The sequence below is a fragment of the Vulpes vulpes genome, chromosome 1, assembly GCF_048418805.1.
Source record: "Vulpes vulpes isolate BD-2025 chromosome 1, VulVul3, whole genome shotgun sequence".
Taxonomy (NCBI): Eukaryota; Metazoa; Chordata; class Mammalia; order Carnivora; family Canidae; genus Vulpes; species Vulpes vulpes.
The window spans coordinates 54,014,198-54,037,167 of record NC_132780.1 but is presented as its reverse complement, the minus strand read 5'-3'; the positions used below and the strand labels follow the sequence as shown (position 1 = coordinate 54,037,167).

Sequence of the window (22,970 nt, the reverse complement as noted above, 5' to 3'; positions counted from 1 at the left end):
TATATATTAGAATACTATTTTTCAAATGGCTCAGTGGTCATCAACCATGGAAGAGTTGTTGTTTTGCTTAGGTTTGTAAAACTTGTAAACTTCTAATCGTAGTGGGTACTTATTAAGGACCTTCCAAGCTTCCAAGGCAGTACATTGTACTATGCATGGAAAAAGTCTTTGTAGTTCTGCTAAGTAAGAATATTGAAGTACTGGGACACCTGAGAGGCTCAGTGGTTGAGCATCTGCCTTGGGCTCAGGGCATGACCCCGGGGTCCTGGGATCAAGTCCTGCAGGGAGCCTGCTTCTCCCTCTGCGTCTCTCTGTGTCTCTCATGGATAAAGAAATAAAATCTTAAAAAAAAATATTGAGGCATCTGAAGGGATGTACACAAAGTATACTCTATTTTTTGTCTCCTTAGCAATGGCTTTGACTAGTATCTTAAATAATTTTTTGTTGATTTATCCAAATATTAGGGCTACAGAGATACTCATATATCTTTTTAGGTACCTGAACTATTGCTACTCTTGTGAGATTTATTCAATTATGGTAAGCAAAATTCACACTGTAGTTCTGGATGGGTATCCAGTAAATGGATTTAAAAATATACGTAAAATGGATACAAAATCAAATTTTATTCTTTATTTTTTTTGTTTTATTTCAAAATCAAATTTTAAATTACATACACAATACACAATTTGTGAATGTTTGAGGAAAGAGTTAACTCACTGGATGTTCTTTCACAGACTCTAATATTGGGGCTCTGATACTGATTTATTCATTCGATAAGTAATTATCGAGAATCTGCTGTATACTACTATGTTCAGCACCGAGACTATATTGGAAATAAGAAAAAGCTCCCATTCTCATTTTTTAAAAATATTTTATTTATTTATTCATGAGAGACCCAGAGAGAGAGAGGCAGAGACACAGGCAGAGGGAGAAGCAGGCTCCCTGTAGGGAGCCCGATGTGGGACTCGATCCTGGGACCCCTGGATCACCCCCTTAGCCGAAGGCAAATGCTCAACCACTGAGCCCCCCAGGCATCCCAAGTTCGCATCCTCATTTAGCTTACAGTCTAGTAACAGACACAAACAAGAAAAAAAGGATAATAGGGGAGAGTCATGGGAGCTCGGAGAAATCACAGCAGGAGCTCCTAGGCAGGACATGGAGGTGTTCATGGAAGGAAAGAATTGGCATCTCAACTGAGACCTGTAAGGTGTATAAAGTTACATCTGTGCAAACAGGGAGCAATGGGGAGACAGAAAAGAAGTTTGAAAAAGGAGGCCAGAGATGAGAAAGACCACAGCACAAAAGGGGAAGTGATTTGGAATATAGTAAGTAGCCAGTATTTTTAAATAAATGACTAAGTGAATGAATGAGAAATCTTGAAGCGCAAAGGGGCGGACCAGAGATAAAGCTTTGTAAGCATGTGTTAGAAGCCGTCAAAGGACTTCATTTTCTGGATGCACAAATGAGCGGTGTTTACGTTAATAAAAATAATCATAAAAGTGCCAGCTCTCAGTTGGAGCAAATAACAAAATAAGGGGTAAAGGAAATTGAAAGAGGACTTCAATAAACTGTGTCTGATACAACTAGAAAAAATGGACTGGAAAAACATTGATTTCATAATGCCCCATTTCCTCATCAAGGCCCTAAAGATTCTTGATAGGAAAATCTCTAGTCTGAAATGTTTAAATATTTTATTAACTTGTATTATAAATGATATATTATGTCACATTATTACTCAGTGTATTTTTATTACCAGGGCTTAATTATCATATTTTCGTATTTTTAAGACTTTAAAAATAATGTGTTGACTTGAAAAGGCTTTAAAAACTTGCAGTGAAACTTTTTTGACAAGGTAAGGAAGGTTATGTGTAAGCGATGAATCATGAAATTCTACACCTGAAACCAGTTTTACCATATGTTGACTAACTAGAATCTAAATAAAAACCTGAAATTAAAAAATATATATATAAGGAAGGTTATTTTTAATAACTACTTGGTTTCATATAATAAAACTAAGCAATCCATAAAGATGATTATGCATCTTAGGAAGAGATGTTCTTCTAGGGGCACCTGGGTGGCTGTCAGTTAAAGGTCTGCCTTCAGCTCAGGTCATGGTCCTGGGATCGAGTCCCACTTTAGGATCCTTGCTCAGTGGAGAGTCTGCTTCTCCCTGTCTCTCTCTCTTTCCCCCTCCTTCTGCTCATGCTCTCTCTTTTTATCTTTCAAATAAATAAAATCTTAAAAAAATTTTTTTTAACTTTAAAATTTTTTTTAAATTAAAAAAATTAAAAAAAAACATTTAAAAACTTTTTTCTTCTAGAAACAAGGTGCTGTGTAATTTTTAATTCTTATTGTTATTGCCCCTTGATGCTGTTTAAGGAATTTATAATTTTAATATAGTTTATTGTTTCTCATCTACTGCTTTCTGAATTATAGTACATCATATTTATAGGCTGGGCACTGATATAGCCAGACATGATTTGCACAAAGAAGGAAGTAACCGGTGGGTAAGATCCATCTTGCTCTAAGAGAATTAACTCGAGTAGATCCTAGTTTAAATACATTGTCTTATGACTTGGAAATCACAAAATCACACGGATGTGGTCTTCCCAGCTGAGAATGACCTGTCGAAATTAAACTTTGGTGTAATAGAGAATAAAGTTAACTAATGTTAAACTAATATTTAAAAAAAATGTAGTAGACTTAGGTATAAGGAAATCATGGATCAAAGCTGTTAATTGCCTAATTTTCTCTAAATCAGCTTAACTCAAAAGTTGGGTAGAACATGATCCAAAGGATTACTGGCTTTAATTTCAATTTGTGGAAATAGCATACTCAGATTTACTTACCTACTAACACGAGGAAAAATCTGATTGATTATTTTATGAAATTAATTTTTAGGTAGAAAACTAGCTGAATTTGCTAAATATTTAGGATTGACATAAGTCTCATTTATTCAGAAATTTTTACGTAGCACTTAATTTTTGCTACATCCCGTCCTTTATGCTGGGGATTATATCCGTTAACAAAACAGATAAAAAAATTCCTGAATTTTGAGGACTTAGGATCCAAAGAGTGGAGAGAAATCTCATTATCCCAAGTAGGCCAGTGTGCTCGTGGTATGTTAGAAGCATAGAAGCGTGGAGAACCCCGAGGCAGGTCGAAGGAATAGTAAACGCCAGAATAAAGCTTGCACTGTGGTTAGATGGTCACCCCAGGACTCCCCAGCAGGACCTCCTGAGAGCAAGGCTGGAAAGAGATGAGAAAGTGAGAATCTCCTGAGAGAACATCCCAGGCAAGGGACCCCCGAGTGCAGAGTCCCTGAGGTCAAATCCCGTCTGGCCGGAGAAGGTGACGGGGAAAGAATAGGAAAAGAGCTGTCGGACGAATGCTCCCCGTGACAGTGTCGCAGGGCGAAAGTGGCACTGAGGTAAGTGAGGATTTTGTAGTTTGTGGTAAAAACGTTGGCTTTTATTGGTCGTGAGATAGAAAGGCATTGGGAGGTTCTGAGGAAAAGAATGACGTGAACGGGCTTAGATTTTCAAAGGCAGTTGTAGAGAGTGCCCCGCAACCGATGCTTGGAGCATCTGCAGGGCAGGTGCGGACGCACCCAAGTCAAGGGGAGAAAATACAACATTTGCTCCCGGTCAGGAAACGATGGCCTTTGCGCGGCCTTAAGGAGGGCTTTTGAAGGAGGGTGGAACTGATGGAAGGAGGCTCCGCACAACCTGGCCAAACAGCTGCTGCAGTTACATCCCAGAAGCAGCTTGGGACCGGCCTCCTCACAATACGTCTTGGCAGAGTGGCCTGACGAAAATACCAAAGCAGTGAGGAGGAGCGTCCTCTTGCCGAATCCTTTCTGTCGCCATCATGGGGTTTGTTAACCTAAAGGAGGGCGTGTGCGCCATTTTGTTTAATGTTCCTGCGTGTGTAAGTGAGGAGCTTACTGATGCTGTGTACAGTCCAGATGTGGTTCCCGGAGCATTTACACCAAATAAACCTTCGTAATTTTCAGAAACCTTCATCCTGGACGCGTGGTGATGCCCTCCTTTCTTTCAAATAGCACTTTTGGAAGCAATGAAGGGAGAGCCTGGTGAGACCCACATCTAAGCATGAACTCGAGGGCACTGGTGATTCCTTGGACACCAGAATCTCTAAGGGGAACTAATTTTAATCGCTTCATGCATCTATTTGTTCATTCTTTACGTTTAATTGATACCTTCTTAAGCCACAGAGACAACTTAATCTTGAACGTATTTCTGGCTCACCTGTGAGGAACCAGAACTGTAGAATAGACAAGACCTGCTTAAGTCTTCTAGATTCTCCTACATTAAAGGGAAGGTGTTTCAGGCAATTGAGATTCCGTGTTGTAGATTTGACATCCTCAAATGTGTTAAGTGAATTCATTCTCTACGAAATATCCAAGGTAGACTCAATTAACTGGGACATTTTGTATTTTTATCCTGAACCATTTCGAGTTTATTCTTTGTGGCATCAGAATTAGTTCCTCATCTCAGAGTTTGCTATATTTATTTTTCTAGTGATTCAGTAGTTTATTGGCAGTCAGTTTGTAAAATCTCTCTCAGGGATTATCTAAATGCAGGATGTTAGGAATGGAAACACATATCATTGCCTCCCCTGTCAAGAAACATAATTAACACACATGATTTACCATCTTGCAAGAGTGGATGAGAATTCCTGTGGGTGACCTCAAGTGACAGTTTCTCCACATATGTACGCATTGATGTGTCCTGGGACGGTCCTCAGCCCAGCACACATTCTTCTCTCCTTGCATCCCTGTCTCTTTAGCCTCCTGTGAGTGTTCGCGTGTGTGTCTGACTGTGTGTCTGTCTGCCTGTCTGTCTCCATGTGTGTGTTTTCCATCTAAAACCTACCAGTTTCAAGTTTTTAACAATTTTGGCTTAATTTATCACATAGGGAATACTGCCTCTATCAAGTAAAGGAAAAGTAAAAGTACTGGATTTCTTCCCCTTCCTTTGAGTGTATTGAGAATTTCCTCACTCCTTTTTATCGTGCACATAATTCATTGTAGAGATGTCTAACTTACTTAACCAGTCACACATTATTGATGGATATTAGACTGATTCCAATCTTTTGCTATTACCATAAAATGCCATAGGAATATACATATATTATATATATATGTGATATATATGTAGGATATTTCCCATAGGAATGTACATATATCATATATATATATATATATATATATATATATATATATATATATATAATAGAAATGTAGGATCTTCCCCAGAAATGGAACTTCTAGGTTGAAATTCTAGGCATTTTTAATGTTGATAGTTACTGCTGAATTCACCTTCCTGGTGGTTTGCGCCATTTTATACTCACACCTGTGAGAATGCCTATATCTCCTTAGTTTTGACATCAGGGAGTATTAGAAGTATTTTGGGGTGTTGACAGCATGAAAACAGGAAAAAGTTTATTACTGTATTTTAAATGAGCAGTCCTGCTATTATGAGTGAGGTCCACTGTCTTATCAAAAGCTTAATGGCCCCTAATATTTCTTTTTCTTCAAATAGTCCCTTTATATTTTTTTGTGTTTTGGTGTTAATTGTTGGTCTTTTTTTTTTCTTATTGATTTATAGGAACCCTTCAAGTATTAGGGAAATACTTTTTTTAGCTGTAATGGGAATACTTTTGGTTTTATCAGTTTTCCCTCATTCAAATTCTCTGCTCCCTTGAGTCTCTGTGAGAGGATGCTGGCTTTGTGCACCTTTAGAGGGTAGTTCTTGCTAATTTCTCTATTTTTTACATGATTTGATTTTATTTCTTCTGGTATTAATTATGCTAAATTAATTTCCTTAAAAAAATCACCATTCCATCCAGGTTTCAATGTATTTTCATAGACTGTGTTTTTCATAGAATTATGTTAAATCTTTGGTAGTTTTTTGTCTTCTTGATCTATCAATTTCTGAAAACCAAATTACAAAAAAACAACCTATTGAAATCTCTCACTGTGATTGTAGATTTGTCTAGTTTTCTTGAAATGTCAATTTTTGCTTTATATATATTTTAAGGCTGTTTAATTAGAGACTTTCAATCTTAGGAGTACTTTAAGTACCTGTATTATCTGAAATTTGTAACTTCTTTTTAGACCAAGTTTTCCAGTTCCCCACCATATACCAGATTCTTAAATAACTTTAGGGCATAACAATTTTCAGAAAAAGAATGATTGACTTAAGATTTTATGAAGATCCTAGCAAAATCAAGTAGGTGCAATGCCTTGGAACAAAAGAATACGGGGAATGGCGATATATAGAGAATGCCTAAAATATAAACAAATGAATATATATATATATATATATATATATATATATATATATATATATATCAAAAGGTCTGTAAACTTCCTCAATTACTTCACTATCTTCCAGTGAGTAAATATGAACCTGTATCTGCCTAATTGAGAGAAGTGAAGCTTAACTATTTTCTCAAGAAAACTTAGAAAAAGCCATATACTTTATTTTTGGTAACCTTTATTGTTAAATTATTTCCCATATTGTGTAGATTCATATCTCTTTGATCAACGGGAGACCAAGTGCAGATGATCCTTCTCCTGAACTGCTAGAATTTACCTCTGCTCGCTATATTCGCCTGAGATTTCAAAGAATCCGTACCTTGAATGCTGACTTGATGATGTTTGCTCACAAAGACCCAAGGGAAATTGATCCTATTGTCACACGAAGGGTAAGTCATGCTGAGTCATGCTGCAGTCTGTAAATGATACTCGTAATTGTTAAATAATTTATTGTTAAATCACCTTTAAAGATATCTTTTGGTGATTTGTAGAAGAGATTGTTACCAGACTAAAATTCAACAAAACCTGGAACCTATTGTCCAAGCCAAGCTCTGCCATTTATTGGGGAACATTGATCAAACTTTTTTAGCATTTCTAAACTTTAATTTCCTCATTTGTAAAACCAAGATTATAATGCCTCATTCATAATCTTACTTTTGGCGACTGAATTATTTTTTGTCACTTTCAGTGAGCTGTACTACTATCATAATTGGCACTGGGGAGTTACCACAGGAAATGGAGTGGCTTTGGAACATTTTTGGCCACCATCCACACTAAGAAATATATTTTCTATCATAAATCAGTACACACATACACATACACAGTATAATATATCTTACACTTTAATGTGAATAAAATTAGCTGGCGATATTGGGGAAAAGCACATTCTGACTCAGTAGGTCTAGGGCAGAGTTGAAAAACAATAATTCTAGCAAGTATTTAGGTGATGTAAGGGTTCCTGTTCTGTGGACCATTTTTTCCACTCAAATAAATGTATGTTTCATTTAATGAATCACAAGGCATAGTTTGAAAAAGTGCTACTGTGGGGGAAAACTGTATATGCTGTTTTATTGTCCTTTATAAATAGAATATCATGGGGGAAAATGGTGATGGCATCCTTTTTAATAGATTTTTGAAAACAGGAGCTAACAGAAGGACTGTTTTCCAGTGTTAAACTAGAATTTTTGGATTATGATATATGTGATCAGTCCAGGTTTCTATGAGTGATAATTGCCTATCCTCCTACTTATTACTCACCAGGGTCATTGGTTTGTGTCACACTCCTTATAGGCTGCTACCCAACCAAGACACTGTTGCCAATTCAGCTATAAATCCATAAAACAAATCCATGCTAATAGATTATCTACTCTATGACTAGAGGTGAAGGTGGAAATAGGATTGTAGAGAGAAAGTGGGATTGTGAGACACAGCACTTCGTTCCAGAATGATGCACTTAGCTCTAAAAGGCCTGACTACTGCCACCAGTTACGAATGACTGAACCAGAAGGCTGAATATCAAAGGGCAGCACTTTTCACAGTTCATGAATACCCCTTGGATGTATTTTCTTCTCACTACCTAACTTACCCGCACCTAAGCACTCCATCATCCCCAAAATAACATTTAAAGTTTGATTATCCTCATACAACACATGTTGGATGTTTTAGTGCCCTGCATTTTCCAAACCTGAAATAAATTAACCTTGCATTACATTTCAGCATATTGTAAGTTATCTTATGCAGAAGTAATCATTATTTTACTGCAGTGTTTAGATTCGTTACTTGTTTAAAAAATCACTTTTAATTATGACTTTGGCATGACTTAAAAATACACTCTGAGGAAGGCTGAGTAATTTTGAAGTGTAATTTAATCTTTTCCGACAGTATAATGGAGAAAAAAAAATCAATGTAAATAAATATGTTTCTTTTATCATCTTTTGCAGGAGGCAGAGTAGGGGGGTTGGGTTACACATCTATTATTTATAACTTCATTGTACATGAGCCTTTAAAATAGTGGAGTAAAATGCAACATATAAATAAGCCTTTAGAAAGTACTCAAGTTCGGTAAGCATTACATATAAATTTAAATATATAAAAATAGGATATTGAATTTCAGCTCCTCTTCATGACTCAAAAGTGAAGCATTATGTGTTTATATTTAAACAAATTTCCTAGTTTTAAAAGCACCTACAAAAGCACTGCATCAGCTTTCTGAACAAATATCCCTATTCATATCTATATTATTAAGTGATGAAGTTAGTGAAAAGCAAACTTTTACATCACGTAAACTTCTAGCAAGTTTCTTTTCATGTTCAAGGTCTGGGTATATCAAGTAAGATAAGTAACAAAAAATATTGTAAAAGGTACTCTATGTAAACAACAAAAACAGAAAAAGAAGTAAATAGAGAAGGGGAATTTGTAGTTAGGGAACGCAAATTTGTATTCACCTACTTACTCTTGCTGTTTTTTTTTTTTTAATGTGAATAACTGCAATAATAGAACGATCTACCACTGAGGTGGTTATTTGGATTCTATAAGATAATGTACTCTCACAATTACAAAATGTTATATACATATTAATTAAACATTTTAAATAGTCCAGTGCTATAATCACAAGTTATCTTTAAAAATAGCTGGGTATATTAAAATAATTAAAAACATAGCCCTGTATTAATTACAAATAGGAAAGTAATCACATGGACATTTTAGCATAATGAAAAAATAACAAGTGTTCCACGTATGTAGTAGTTTCAGCCTTACATTAAGTTAAATCAGTCTTGCAGTTCATTATTTTTTATTTCCTCTTGAAATGGTTAAGAAATGCTTTGTTATGAGCATGATTTCCTCTAAATATGTTGAGCTTCTTCAAATCCATCAAATCAGACAGTCCGCATATGATTTATGAGCACTGAGCTTCCTATAATGGCAATAAAGGAAGTTGTCTTTTACAAAACTATACAAAACAACTTTTATGAAGAATTAATTTCCCCTACCGCCCCCACCCCGCTGTACCAACTTGCTCTCGATAATAAATACTCCAGCATAGACTTCGTATGTCCATGGGAAGGAAATTTCTCAAAACCCCACATTCTCTCTCTGGGCAATGATCACAGTGCAGGGAGCTACTTGATAGCTTCCTTGAGACCTCAATTGTTCCCTCGTGCTTCAAACTAAGGATAAAAGCAGAAAGTACCATTTTTAAGCGAACGTTTCCTTTTGTTACATACACCTTGCAGTCATCTTAACAGGATTTCTCTCTGGATTGCTTTTTGCAGTATTACTACTCGGTCAAGGATATTTCAGTCGGAGGGATGTGCATCTGCTATGGTCATGCCAGGGCTTGTCCACTTGATCCAGTGACAAATGTATGTATATTTATAGGATGCTTAGCAAAATGAAACTCTGAACTGCCAAATGCCTCATGAGCCGCTTTGCCGATAGGGATGCTGTGAATGGGTGTCAGGTCCCCACTTAGATGGTGTCACAGGAAGCCGTGCCAGGGTGAAATAGAGCTGGCAGTTAGGATGATAGACTTTGAAGTCAGCCATCACAGTATCAGAAAACAGATTAGTTTTTTTTTTTTTTCCAAAAAGGCTCCGAAACTGGTCTATCTATTTTGAAACCTCTCTAGCGATGACAGCCAGCTGTATGATTTAGCTTAAGAGAATGCCTGCCATCAGTCAACCTGACCATTTCTTTTAAAAGTTTTCATCAAAAAAATTAATGCAAACGAATGAAAACTGTCCGTGGAGGGATAGATGAGTGGCCGTGGAACAGGACGCTGAGATAGGGCAGGGGCCACGCAGAGTGGGACCGAAGAAAGCATTCTAGAGACTGACGAAACCGCCAGCTCAGAAAATGCTAGAATGCTTTTGGCTTGAATTTTTCATTAATGCCAATGTATTAAAAAAGCATAACCTAAAAAGGGGATGAATGAATATCTATTTTTCTCAGTAACAAACTGGTAAAATACGAAGTCATCTGTTGTATATTATATGGAGGAAACATTGAGTAGCAAGATCAGTGAGCATAGTGACTTACGTGTAAATGTTTTTTCTTCTAAAACTGCAGTACAAATGGTATTTCTCTCAAAGCTGGTTTTCTGATGAATGCATCATAATGTTACTTCCTACGGAAGGTTCAGCAGCCCTGGCATATTTTCCTGGCATATTTTCAAGGCTGTGGTGCTGCAGGGTGTGGGTGTCGTCTGTCATGGGAACTGATGGGCAGCGTGCCCGTGCTGTGAGGGCCCCCGGGGCAGCCTTGTAGGGCCAGTTCCACACCGTGAAATTGGACTCCACTTGGAGCTCACCCAGACAGGAGAGTCAGTCCTGGGACATTAGATTCCTGTTCTTCCTCTGGCCTTCAGTGTCTACAAATCTATTTTCGTCTTCCCACACCCCTAAATCTTAACAGTACTTTGCCTTAACGTGGACACATCCAAACCAGAAAACCTGCAGATCTCAAGAACCAGAGACCAGAGTTCAGTCTTCAAGATTGTTCTCAGCTGGGCCTATGTTCTCTTCCAGACCTGAGCCCAGTGATTCCAGAACCAGTCTGTACCTCCTTTTTTTTTTTTTAATTTTCATTTATTTATGAGAGACACAGAGAGAGGGAGAGACCCAGGCAGAGGGAGAAGCAGACCCCATGCAGGGAGCCCGATGCGGAACTCGATCCCAGGACCCCAGGGTCACTCCCTGGGCCGAAGGCAGATAGCTCGATGCTGAGCCCCCCGGGCGTCCCATAGTCTGGAGCTCCTTACAGCTTGTGCTGATCAAATATACTCATTCCCAAGGCTGGTACTTCCTTTCCGGATTGACAGGAGTATCCCATTTTGGTACACGGTCTCAAAGTTTTCTCTTCTCTTCCTTTTATCTTCTGGGTTCCAAAAATACTAAAATTCTACTTTGCCCCCAACTTTTTACTAGAAATCCCGCTGTGAGTGTGAGCATAATACCTGTGGTGATAGCTGTGATCAGTGCTGTCCAGGATTCCATCAGAAACCTTGGCGAGCTGGGACTTTTCTGACTAAAACAGAATGTGAAGGTATGTTCCTTAGAATTCAGCAACACGTGTGGTTCTTCCTTTCTGGGGTGCAGGTAATGTAAACATGTGGTAATTTTAGGTACATGCAGGTTCCAGTTTGTATATTTTATCCAAGGCAATAGCTGCTAGGCTCTTGGACCCCTGCTGTTTTACTCAGGTTTTTTATTATTATTCTTTGAAAATATTACTAAACACCTAGACTTTACCACTCTGTGGACATTATGAGAAACAGATAAAAACACACCAATATCGTACTTTTCACAAAAGTACACTTACTGTCATCAGAGTACATCTCAGGCTTGTAGCATTATATAAATGCACACGGCTGACCTCGAATGGTGTGCGGATTGGGGATGCCGACCCCCCCACACACAGTCAGAACTCTGTGTGCAACTTCTGATTCTCCAGAAACTTAATTACTCGTAGTCTACTATTGATCAGAAGCCTTACCAATAGCACAATTAACATGCATTATATATATGTAAATATAATGTACAATAGACCGTAGTCTTATAATATCTAACTTTTTCTTAATGTCTTTGGTATTCCTCGGCTGCGTGGCTCACCCGGAAGTTGTTTAAATTGTCAAAATTCTCCAAAAAACTCTCCAATATGTTTATTGAAAAAAGTCTGTGTGTAAGTAGACCCGCGCAGTTCTAGGCCATGTTGTTTAAGCGTCCACTATGTGCGCACACACGCACACTCTACTAGAAATGCAAACACACAGCAAAACCTGCACTGTAGAGAGACTAATGTGCTAAATACATTTATATGTTTGTAAAATGGTTCTGAAACCAGTATAGCTCCAGATTCCTCTGCCCTTTGTAGCTCCCCCATCCCCCCAGTAAACAGCTTTTGTATCTCAATCATCTAGCAAATGAATAAAAAAAAAAAAAAACAGAGAGGAGAGATTATACCTTTCTAGTTAGAGCAGTATTGTTACCTAATAATCAAAACAAAAATACTCTGATTCATTAGTTATTAAAGGTAGGTATTTGGTCATTGTAGCTGGGAAGAGTATGAGAGTAAAAGGTAGCAGAGAAGGCAAGAAATCAAATTTGTAGAAAAAGAATATTTTAATAGTAATAATAAATATTTTAAAATATGGTTTCTCATTAATCACGGTATAAGATACTAATATTAAAAATGACACCAGTGGGGATCCCTGGGTGGCTCAGTGGTTGAGCGCCTGCCTTCAGCCCAGGGTGTGATCCTGGAGACCCGGGATCGAGGCCCACGTCACGCTCCCTGCATGGAGCCTGTTTCTCTCACTGCCTGCGTCTCTGCCTCTCTCTCTCTCTCTCTCTCTGTCTCTCATGAATAAATTTAAAACAAATCTTAAAAATAAAAAGAGATGACACCAGTGATAATCATTAGCATCTATGCTGTAGGAATTATGGGACAGTTACAACCAAGAAAAAAGCCAGTAATGAGAAATAGTAAAACAATTGGCTATGCAAAAATGTGTCAACCAACACTTCTTAATACTTGGATATTATCACTGTTGAAGACAATCCATATGTCCATTTTTTTCAGAAGGAAATACCCAATAAGTGTAGCAGATGACTTTGTAGCTCTCTACTGTCAACTGGCCCAACATGGTGACAAGGATGCTAGAGAAACCTATGTTTCTGGAGATCTGCTCAGGCCAACACGAGACCTAAATACAAAGCCTTGTGCTGAGCTGTAAATTCAAACTAGCCGTGAAGCCCGAATCAGTTGAATTCAAATGCCACTATTTTAGAGAGTCCTAGCTACATTTTTTCAGTCCCATCGGTATAGATGGCCCCCAAAGCAGGCTTTAAAAAGCAGGCTTTTTAAATATTTATTTAAAAAGATTTGATTATGTATCATATGTCAGACATAGTAGGCCCTTAAACCTATTGAATTATAGCAAACTTTCATCATAAAATCTCCCAATCACAAAATATTTTCTTTTGAATTTAAGAATCTGAATATACTATCAATGTCATGAGTCTCTCCATTTTCTGTACTCACCTCTTTTGCCTTTTTTTTTTTTCAAGAAAAGATCTACTTATTTATTTTAGAGAAAGGAAAGGAGCAGGGAGATGGGGAGAGAGAGGGAATCCTAAGCAGACTCTGTGTTGAGTGTGGAGCCTGATGCAGGGCCTGACCTCATGACCTGAGCCGAAACCAAGAGTCGGATACTTAACCCCGTGAGCCACCCAGGCGCCCCCTTCTTCTGCCTTTTGATTTGTGTCTGCCTGGTTGTGAGGATATTTTGTTAGAAGTCACCCATTGTCACCGAGTGATAGCTGCAGAAGGGGCTACCACCATCCACTGTGGGAGAAGGAGCATCCAGAGGCCCACCTTTGGTTTTCTTCACGTCCCCGCATCCCTCTCCTCCCCACAATCCCTCAGGTTCTGCACAGCTTCTCCCAGTGAGAGTAGACATTCGTTCCTAAGAGTGACTTTAAGTGAAATGCTACTTACGTTCTCACACTTCTTTTTTTTTTTTTTTTTTTTTTAATGATAGTCACAGAGAGAGAGAGAGAGGCAGAGACACAGGCGGAGGGAGAAGCAGGCTCCATGCACCGGGAGCCTGATGTGGGATTCGATCCCAGGTCTCCAGGATCGCGCCCTGGGCCAAAGGCAGGCGCCAAACCACTGCGCCACCCAGGGATCCCGTTCTCACACTTCTTTAATGTTTGATTATCTTTCTCTTCCCTTGGTGGAAGATCTGCTCACAAGGGAGAGTAGCATTCGAGGGCAGGCGTGCTTCCTATTGCCTCTGCTTTCTATCACTTGGTTATCGTTACTGGATCTGCAATATCCTTTGCCACTCTCCACGTGTGTATTTGTGTTTACACAAGGAAACCAAAAGGCTAGATCAGATTTGTGAGCGAGGGGGCTGGACAAAGCAACACCAAAGGAGGTTGCCGTTGTTATTACGTACATTTTTTAAATAATGGAATTCTGAATCAATGATCTTTTCTCGTGAGGCAGATGGGAGGGTTTATTTCCAAATTGAAAAAAAAAATGTTTTCTTTTTTACCTACAAATGAAAGATAGGAGTTTAAACCATAAAACCTTGCATAAATATCATGCTTTTGGCAATGTATGCATTCCTAAAAGCTTACCTGAAAATGTTCTTTTCCAAGTTGAATTGTGTTCCAGTCACCTTAATATGTTACTCCTTCTGTAACATGACAAAAATCCTTCTAGAAAATGAACAATTACCTACTAATTCATTTGAGTTTAATTTGGATTTTCATCAATCTGACTTACTTGAGGCAGGATATAACTCTTAAAAAGCAAAGAATATTTCTTCCCTTGCTAAGCTTGTACTAAAGACTGTTGCCATCCCATGTGTGGGACATTCCATGAAATAGCAAACTGCCAATGGTGGAGTGAAAACCTCTGCTTGTGCGTAGGGACTGCCTGTGTCCTCTGAGGCTAGAGGGAGGGGGGGCCTTTACCCAGCAGCAGGAGCTATAGGCCAAGGGCCCTCGCTGCATGCAGTGCGAAAGCGGATCTGCCCAGGCGGTGGTGTTTTACCCACAGTAGCTCGTGGTTCTAATACTAAACCTGCAGAACATGAGAATTAATTGGCATTCCTCTCTATTTCCCTCTACTTGACCCTGGAAGCAGAAATCTCGCCTGTTTCTCACAATATATTTTTACAACAGGATTTTAAAGAATTCCTGTCTATTGTCCTAAAGATATAAAACTGTTTGTAAGGCCCGTGACTTAAATTTATGACTGCAGGGTCCCTGGGATAAAGTTTGAAGACTTTCCATCTGCATAGCGAGAATACTCAATTCTCAACCAAAGTCAGCCGTTTGGGGAGGGCATTGGCTACAAAGGTGATCAGGAGATAATATTCTCACTATATCAAGGTATCTTCCATAGCAGAAAGAAAGAATTCCATAAACTGGTTAAAAATGAGGCAAGAGGAATGCACATGTTTCTCAAGAAAAGACTTACAATCCTATCAAGAGGTCATCACGCTTCATTCATCAAGGAAAGCCACTCAAAGCCACGGAAGGACTCTTTTCAGTGTCTCAACGCTCATCGTTCATTCACCCACCAAGCCCCTGGTGCTCCCGAGCCAGGCTGATGCTCCCCATGGTGGTGAGGCTGTGGCCACAGGTTGGGCAGGTGTCCCGGAGCGAGAGGGACCTGTCATCCTGAGAGGGAGCGTCTTCAAGGTGGAGCAGGTGCCTGGAGAACCTTGGGGCAGGTGCGCCTGGAGTGGCCGTTGCGCAGCTCCACCAAGTGCGTGGCTACCGTGCACGCAGCCGACTGGTCTCATGGCCCCACGTATTTTGCATTCTCACAATGCCCCCCCAACGAGGGAGGCACAGAAGTGACACCGAGATTTAAACGTTCTCCCTAGAGTCGCTCATGTGGCAAATGGGAAGCGGTTGGGCATTAGAACCCACCATCTGCCCACCTCGTGGTACTGCGCATTCAGTGTCAGCCCAAGAAACACCTGGAAACCACGTAACTGCCTGTTACTGGGGGGCTGAGGAACCCCCATGGGAGAGGTCCCCGTGTACCTTAGGGGAACAGATGCCGAGGGGGAAGAGCTGTGCTGCCTACTGTTAGGAAAACTTGGAGAGAGTTCGGAACAGCATGCATGTGTTTCCCTTTGGGGGGAGCCTCAGCTGCGCCCCCCACACCGGAGCCCCTGTCCACGCACACCTGCCTCTCCACGCGACATCTAGGAAAGTCAGCGTCTCTGGACGGAGACGCCATGCCGTGCACCCTGCTCCCTAGCCCCCCCTGGAAGAAGACTACCCATCTCTTCAAAGCCCTACCTGACTCTCCCTGGGGGAGCAACTTTGTCACGGCTCCAAGCTCCCACCACGGGCCATGAGTTGAAGTGGGGGGGTGGGTAAGGGGGCAGGGGGACCAGGAGGATCAAGGGAGGAGGGCGAGGAAAACCCAGTTAGAACACCTTTGCCAGGCGTTATGCTAATGATTCCACCTGCATTTTCTCAATGCTCTGAGCTGTTCCCATCTGATGAGTACTATTGACCTCTCCGTGTTTACAGAAACTGAGCCTTCGAGAAATTGAGAGGTTCCCCATGTCGCCCACCGCCCGCTGCTGGGTGTCCAGCACTGGTGCCGAGGCTGTGAGCTCAGCCTCTAAGCAACCCGCTCTCATTCCGGCCGAAGCCTTGGCCCTTCTCATGGGCTTTCTGTCTCTGATGGGACGGAACCTGGAGGGACTGGCCGGGATTGGCCCTGGAGTCTCAGGACCTGGCCCCAGAGTGGGGTTGACAAGACTGATTCCCTTACCTCCTGTGATGACTGTACTTCTCTTCGTCTTGGTCACTGAGAGATGAAAAGCGGTTAATCTGAGCCCCTAACTCATAAAGCTATTTTGAGAATTAAAATCAGTGGCAGTAAATATAAACCACTCAGAAAACATAGCCAATTAAAAAAAACCAAGTCTTAGTTATTATCACAAAAGCACAAAAAAGGAACTATGTCCTAAGTGTCCTTTTTTTACCCATAGGATCTAACATTGAGATTCCCATATATGATGATTATCCACCACAGATTCCCTGGATAGTAAGCATTCACTGCCGTAGTTCAATAATTTATTGTTTGTCATAATAGGAAATTATAGGTTGAACCAAGGGAAATTTCAGTTTTGTAAGATAAAATCAGCCAAATATTGGCAATTTCATATGATATAGCTTAATTTATGGGTTTTAATTTTTTCAACTAGATACTCTTGTACTGATTTTATTTGTGTATATACTAATGTAATATAATTTCTCATAAAGAAATCTATTATATAACGGAAAATGATTTTTAAATATATCTGAAATCTAAAATTAATATTTATGAATTTATTTTTCCCTACTGCAGCATGCAATTGTCATGGGAAAGCTGAAGAATGCTATTATGATGAAAATGTTGCCAGAAGAAATCTGAGTTTAAATATACATGGAAAGTACATTGGAGGGGGTGTGTGTATCAATTGCACCCAAAACACTGCTGGTATAAACTGTGAGACATGCATTGATGGTTTCTTCAGACCCAAAGGGGTAAAGTATGCTTTTTCTTTCATGAAGCGTTATTTTTGGCTTTTTCTTACAGAGATGTATGATATGGAAAAATAATTTTGAAACATTCTCTAAACAGTTTGCAAATTCTAAGAGGTGACCAGGAATGTTTCAAAATGGAAACTGGATAAATCTTTGAGGATGTGATGTATAACATTCCTGTCTCTCTATAAAGTTCCATTGTGCCATTCCAGGCAGTCCTCACCCCGTGGCAAACTCAAATTCGTTTTGTCGCTTAGTATATTTCATGAAAACGAAATCATAAAATGCATTTTTCCTTCTTTCACTCAGTGTAACGTTTAAAGAGTTATCCATGGTGTGTGCATCCATAGTTCTTTAAAATAAAAAAAAAAATTACTGAGGGGACATCTGGGAGGCTCAGTCAGTCAAGCATCTGCCTTCAGCTCAGGTCAGGATCCCGGGTCCTGGGATCAAACCCCGTGTTGGGCAACCTGCTCAGCGGGGCGTCTGCTTCTCCCTCTCCCTCTCCCTCTGCTGCTCTCTCTGCTTGTGCACTCTCTCTCTTTCTCTCTCTCTCTCTCAAATAAAATAAAATAAAATAAATGAAATAAAATAAATTACTGAGTACTATTCCTTTACATGAACATACTGCAGTTTTTAATCCATTTTGTTGCTGGATATTTGTGTCATTTTCAGTTTGTGGTTAGCGCCTACAAAACACTGCTTATATTAAATAAAACATGACCACAGGAAGACTTATATTTTATGTAAGTGTTTGTGTGGCCATGTTTTATTTACCTTGCTTGCATAAATATCTAAGGATAGAGTACTTGTTTTATGGGATATTTATATGTCTGACTTTATAAGCAACTGCCAATATTTTGCCAAATTCGTGACAATATTTTACATGTTCACCAAATAATATGTGAGTTCTGGTTCTTTGATATCATTTCTAATATTTGTATTTGTCTTTTCAAATTAGCTATTCTAGTGGGTGCAGCAGGTGTGGCAAGTGGGTATTTGGCAATCGCTAAGTCATTCCCATCAATGCTTGGTGTTACTGCAGATCCTCTATTATAAATTTATAGCAGATCCCGTTTTGGATTTAATTTTCATTTTAACTGCTCATTGTCTATTCCTGTATATTGTCTTGTGAAGTTTCCCTTCAAGCCAATGTATTTTTTTTTAATTCTAGGAACATTATGATTTTAGATTTTAGATCTATGACCCATCTCAAGCAAACCTTTGAGTGTGGCGTAAAATAATGATTGAGATCTACATGGTTAACTTCTTGTTCCAGAACCTTTTTTTTTAAGTACTTATTTTTCTCCTTTAAATTGCTTTGAGACATTTGTTGCAAATCATGGGTCTTGATCATGTAAGGCAACTCCTGTGGGTGAATTTCTGGAGCCCCCATCTGTCCCATGGATTTATTTGTCCATCCTTGCATTAAGAGCACACTATCTTTAGCACACTTTAGCTTTAATAAGCCTAGAATTCAAAAATATAAGTGTACTAACTTTATTCTTCCTCTTGAAGATTGTTTTGGACATAATAGTTTCTTTATATCCCCATAGAAATTTTAGAATGACCTTGTCAACGACAGAAATATTAGTTGGGACTGTTGTATAGAATCTAAATATAGATGTGGAGAGAACTAATATTGAGAGTTGTGATCAATGAATATACTCTGTCTCTCCACTTATTTATATGTTCCTTATTTATTCACGGGAGTGTTTTCTGTACAGAGATCTTGCATGTCTTTTGCTAATTCTCAGTATTTTATGTATCATAGTAAAATAATAATTTAAAATGGTTTAATATTATCAAAATTTTCAAATATTGATGTTATATCCCACACCTAAGTTCCTTTATTAGTTTTATTAGTGTTAAACTAGATTATTTAGAGGCTTGCTTTATGCCATGTTAGGGGAGATTAACAGACAGCTCAAGGTGGTTGTCTAATCTCGCTGACTTGGTTGACGACTCCAGTGTCTGTGTACTTATGATAGGCAGACCTGAAAACTCTACTCATGTCGTTGAACTTTCCAGCTGTTACTCTCCACTGGATTCCTCGGAGTCTCCTGATTGGACGTATGATTAAGGGATCAGTTAAGCATTTGAAAGGTCTTGCCATGTAGAATTTGATGCTCCCCACCTCTGAACATAGATCTCAGCTAGTATAGTTTTTTCTTTCAAACTTAAGATTCTTCCAAGTTCTATCTGCTTTTAATTAATTTCCCAAGCCCTTAAATATTTTACTTTCGTATTTTGTCCAGAGTTAATAATTGCTATCTGAGAGTACATTGGACCACAGAAGGCACTGCCATTATCAAACCTGGAAGCTTCATGTTTTTATTACAAATCAGTTAAGTGATTCAGAGCCTAGATTATGGTGTTTTAATATTTATAAACATAATTATGCTAACTGTAAAAAAACAGATCTCTCAAGTGCCTAATATTTGAGTAGCAGTCCATTTCATTTCTTTTAAAGATTATTTGAGAGAGAGAGGGAGCACATGAGCAGAGGAAGGAGCAGAGGGAGAGAGAGAGAAGCAGACTCCCCGCTGAGCGTGGAGCCTATGCAGGACCCTGAGATCATGACCTGAGCTGAAATTAAGAGTTGGACGCTTGACCGACAGAGCTAGCCAAGAGCCCCAGAAGTCCACTTCGTTTTTATAAAGATATAGAAAGAAAATTTTCTTTGCTCAGTTTTCAGCTAAATAACATCTCTACAATATCTTTAAAATTATCGTCCTAAAATCTGACTTGAGATTTATTTACTGAATCCATAAATATATATATAATGCAGTGTTTATTCTGAGGACTAATTAGGAATCTGAATTATTTTAACAAAATTAAAAATCCTGTGCAAAGTTGATATATTTGTAGGATCTCATGTTAGAAGGATTCCTGGTCAGCAGTCGGGCAGATTTCCCCAATTACTGCAAAGAGAGATAATGAATCAGTTGGCTTTGATTTACTCAAGCTCATCGTTGGAATCACAAATCATATTTATTACAGCCAAGATCTTATTTAGAAGAAATTTTTTGTCTTTGGTCCACAGAAGGTTGTTTTTGTTTTTTTGTTTTGTTTTGTTGTTTTTTTGTTTTTTTTGTTTTCATGTCTTGGTGTTTGTTTCTAGGGCAAACCCGGCTCCTATATCTGCTCAGAGGCTGCTGCTCCTGCCTAAATGTCACTTCTTCTGTGAAACCTTGATTTCATTGTGTTATGTTATTACTCCCTCCTCTTTTGTGCCCTGATGCTCTGTTTCTATGTCTATTTTATCACTTGGCACATTCTATGTAATCAATGTCTTTCAAGCCTATTATTTCTGTAAGCTTTTTTAAGGCAGACACCAGGCATTACCCATCTGTACTGTGCACAGTACTTCCTTTATAATGGAGAATGAATAAATGTATGTTAAACGATGATTTTAAAACTCATCTGTGAATATAGTTGATTGATAGTCTATCAGACATGTAAATAACTCTCTAGTTATAGCACTTTTATATTAGTAAACAAGATTCCATTTATAAATTAAGCATATATACATATATATGGCTGTATTTTATGGGGGAAATATATGTAATTTATATGAATAGATTTATTTATATGTAGAGGGAGATAGATATCCAGAGGGAGAGCCTGTGCACAGTATTTAGGTATATCCTAAGCAAATGGTTTTTTTTCTTCTTATCCTATTGCATCTGGAAAACAACTGTTGTGATCACAGCATATTGTCACAGCCTAGGTTTGGTTAATTAAAATATTTTAACATTAAAATTAGTTGTTTGTTTTTAATATATCTGAGATCCCTTATATGTTATTCCTTTTAATTCTAGTTTAATAGCATCACTATAGTTGTTATTGATATCCTCATATCAGGAGGAAGTAAGTTCCATGAGGCCACATGGCCAGTCAGCAGCCACACCAGAGATGTGCACTCGCTAATTTCCCTAATTGTGGAGACCACATTGTTTGCCCTCAGGTGATGCTGCCTCTCCTGGAAGCCAAATGTTTAATTTACATACTTAGGGGCACAGAGGGGGGCCCTTGACAGTATGAGCATTGAGTGTTATACTATGTGTTGGCAAATAAAACTCCAATAAAAAAAAATATACAAAAAAAAGAAAAAATAATTTACATACTTAATATATTCTTTTTTTCCCAGCACCAAATATAAATTTCTAATTAATTAGTCACATCAGGATCAACGTGAAAAAAACCTCCTAAAAATAAATTTGAGGGAAATCACTAATTTTGAATGATCTTATAAGTAAAGAAACACACAAATACACAAAGACAATCAAAAGGATTTTATTGGAGAATGTATATTAGAGACTATCAAGTAAATAGTATTTTTTGTTCATTATAATGATACTGTGATTGTAAAAGATGCATACTGAAATGTGTAAGAATTAAAATACTTTGCAATTTTCTTTAAACTTCAAAAAAGAATGAAAAATGATGGAGCTTTTATGGCAAAATGCTGGTAATTGCTGAATATAGGCAGCAAATAAATAGAAGTTTGTTGGCCTTCTTTACATCTGCATATCTATTTAGAAGAAAAGGATTTTAGAATTTGTGAATATGTATTAAAGATAATTTCCTATATATTTTCTCAATATAATTTATTACTATGCATTGTTAAATTTATTTTGTCCTTACAAGTTTGCCAAATTGAAAAATATTGATGTTCTAATTACATTTGACTAAAAGTCTTTTAATATGCTTGTTAGGTATCTCCAAGCTATCCAAGACCATGCCAGCCATGCCATTGTGATCCAGTTGGTTCCTTAAATGAAGTCTGTGTGAAGGATGAAAAACGTGCTCGACGAGGTGAGAGCAATAGCCAGGAGCTGTTGTTTTGATGAAAGGACAACTAAAAGCCAGATAGGATTATTTTAGGGTGACATTTTGCAGTAAATTCCATTCACTTAATAATTTTATTCTTATATCTATCCATGTTCCCTCCAGGAAACAGTGTTTTATTCATCTCAATCGTTATTTTCCTGTAAATCAATTACTATTAATTAATTATAATGCTTTAAAAGCAAAAAGAGTTGAATAATTTATTGTGCATTATATACGTATATATGTATATTCACATATGCATATTAACGTATCTATGCATATATGTCTCTGGTCAATCAGAAATCTATGCTGCACATAATTTTTAATGTCTTATCTACTGAAATTTTTTTGAGATTGTATTTATTCATGAGACACACAGAGAGAGCAGAGACACAGGCGGAGGGAGAAGCAGGCTCCCTGCGGGGAACCCTATGTGGAACTTGATCCTGGGACCTGGGGTCATGCCCTGAGCCAAAGGCAGATGCTCAACCGCTGAACCACCCAGGTGTCTCTGAATTGTTTTTCGTAGTTTCTATGGTTTCTAGCATGAAAAGACAGCATTCACGGAGGGATGTGTGGGCTGCAGTGGGAGGAGAGAACAGATAACACACACGGAGATGTAGTCAATAGTGTAGAAAGCAAAACGTGTACATATAGGACTAAAAATAGGTCTTAGTCATGAGTTCACGAAGGGAAAGAAACTGACAGTTATTTGAGCCAAA

The 22,970-nt window shown here is 38.4% G+C and overlaps 1 protein-coding gene across 2 annotated transcripts in view; it reads left to right on the top strand.

The window, feature by feature from the left end:
• Positions 1-22,970, top strand: part of LAMA2 (laminin subunit alpha 2) — a 580,166-nt gene that overhangs the window by 223,602 nt on the left and 333,594 nt on the right. For both annotated transcript variants that reach the window (XR_012002712.1, XM_072764558.1), the window contains exons 5-9: positions 6,553-6,732; positions 9,616-9,705; positions 11,269-11,386; positions 17,234-17,412; positions 22,134-22,233. Coding sequence is in view for 1 of the 2 variants with exons in the window: in XM_072764558.1 (XP_072620659.1) it covers positions 6,553-6,732; positions 9,616-9,705; positions 11,269-11,386; positions 17,234-17,412; positions 22,134-22,233 (667 nt within the window). In the remaining variant the exon portion in view is untranslated. The remainder of the gene's footprint in view (positions 1-6,552; positions 6,733-9,615; positions 9,706-11,268; positions 11,387-17,233; positions 17,413-22,133; positions 22,234-22,970) is intronic.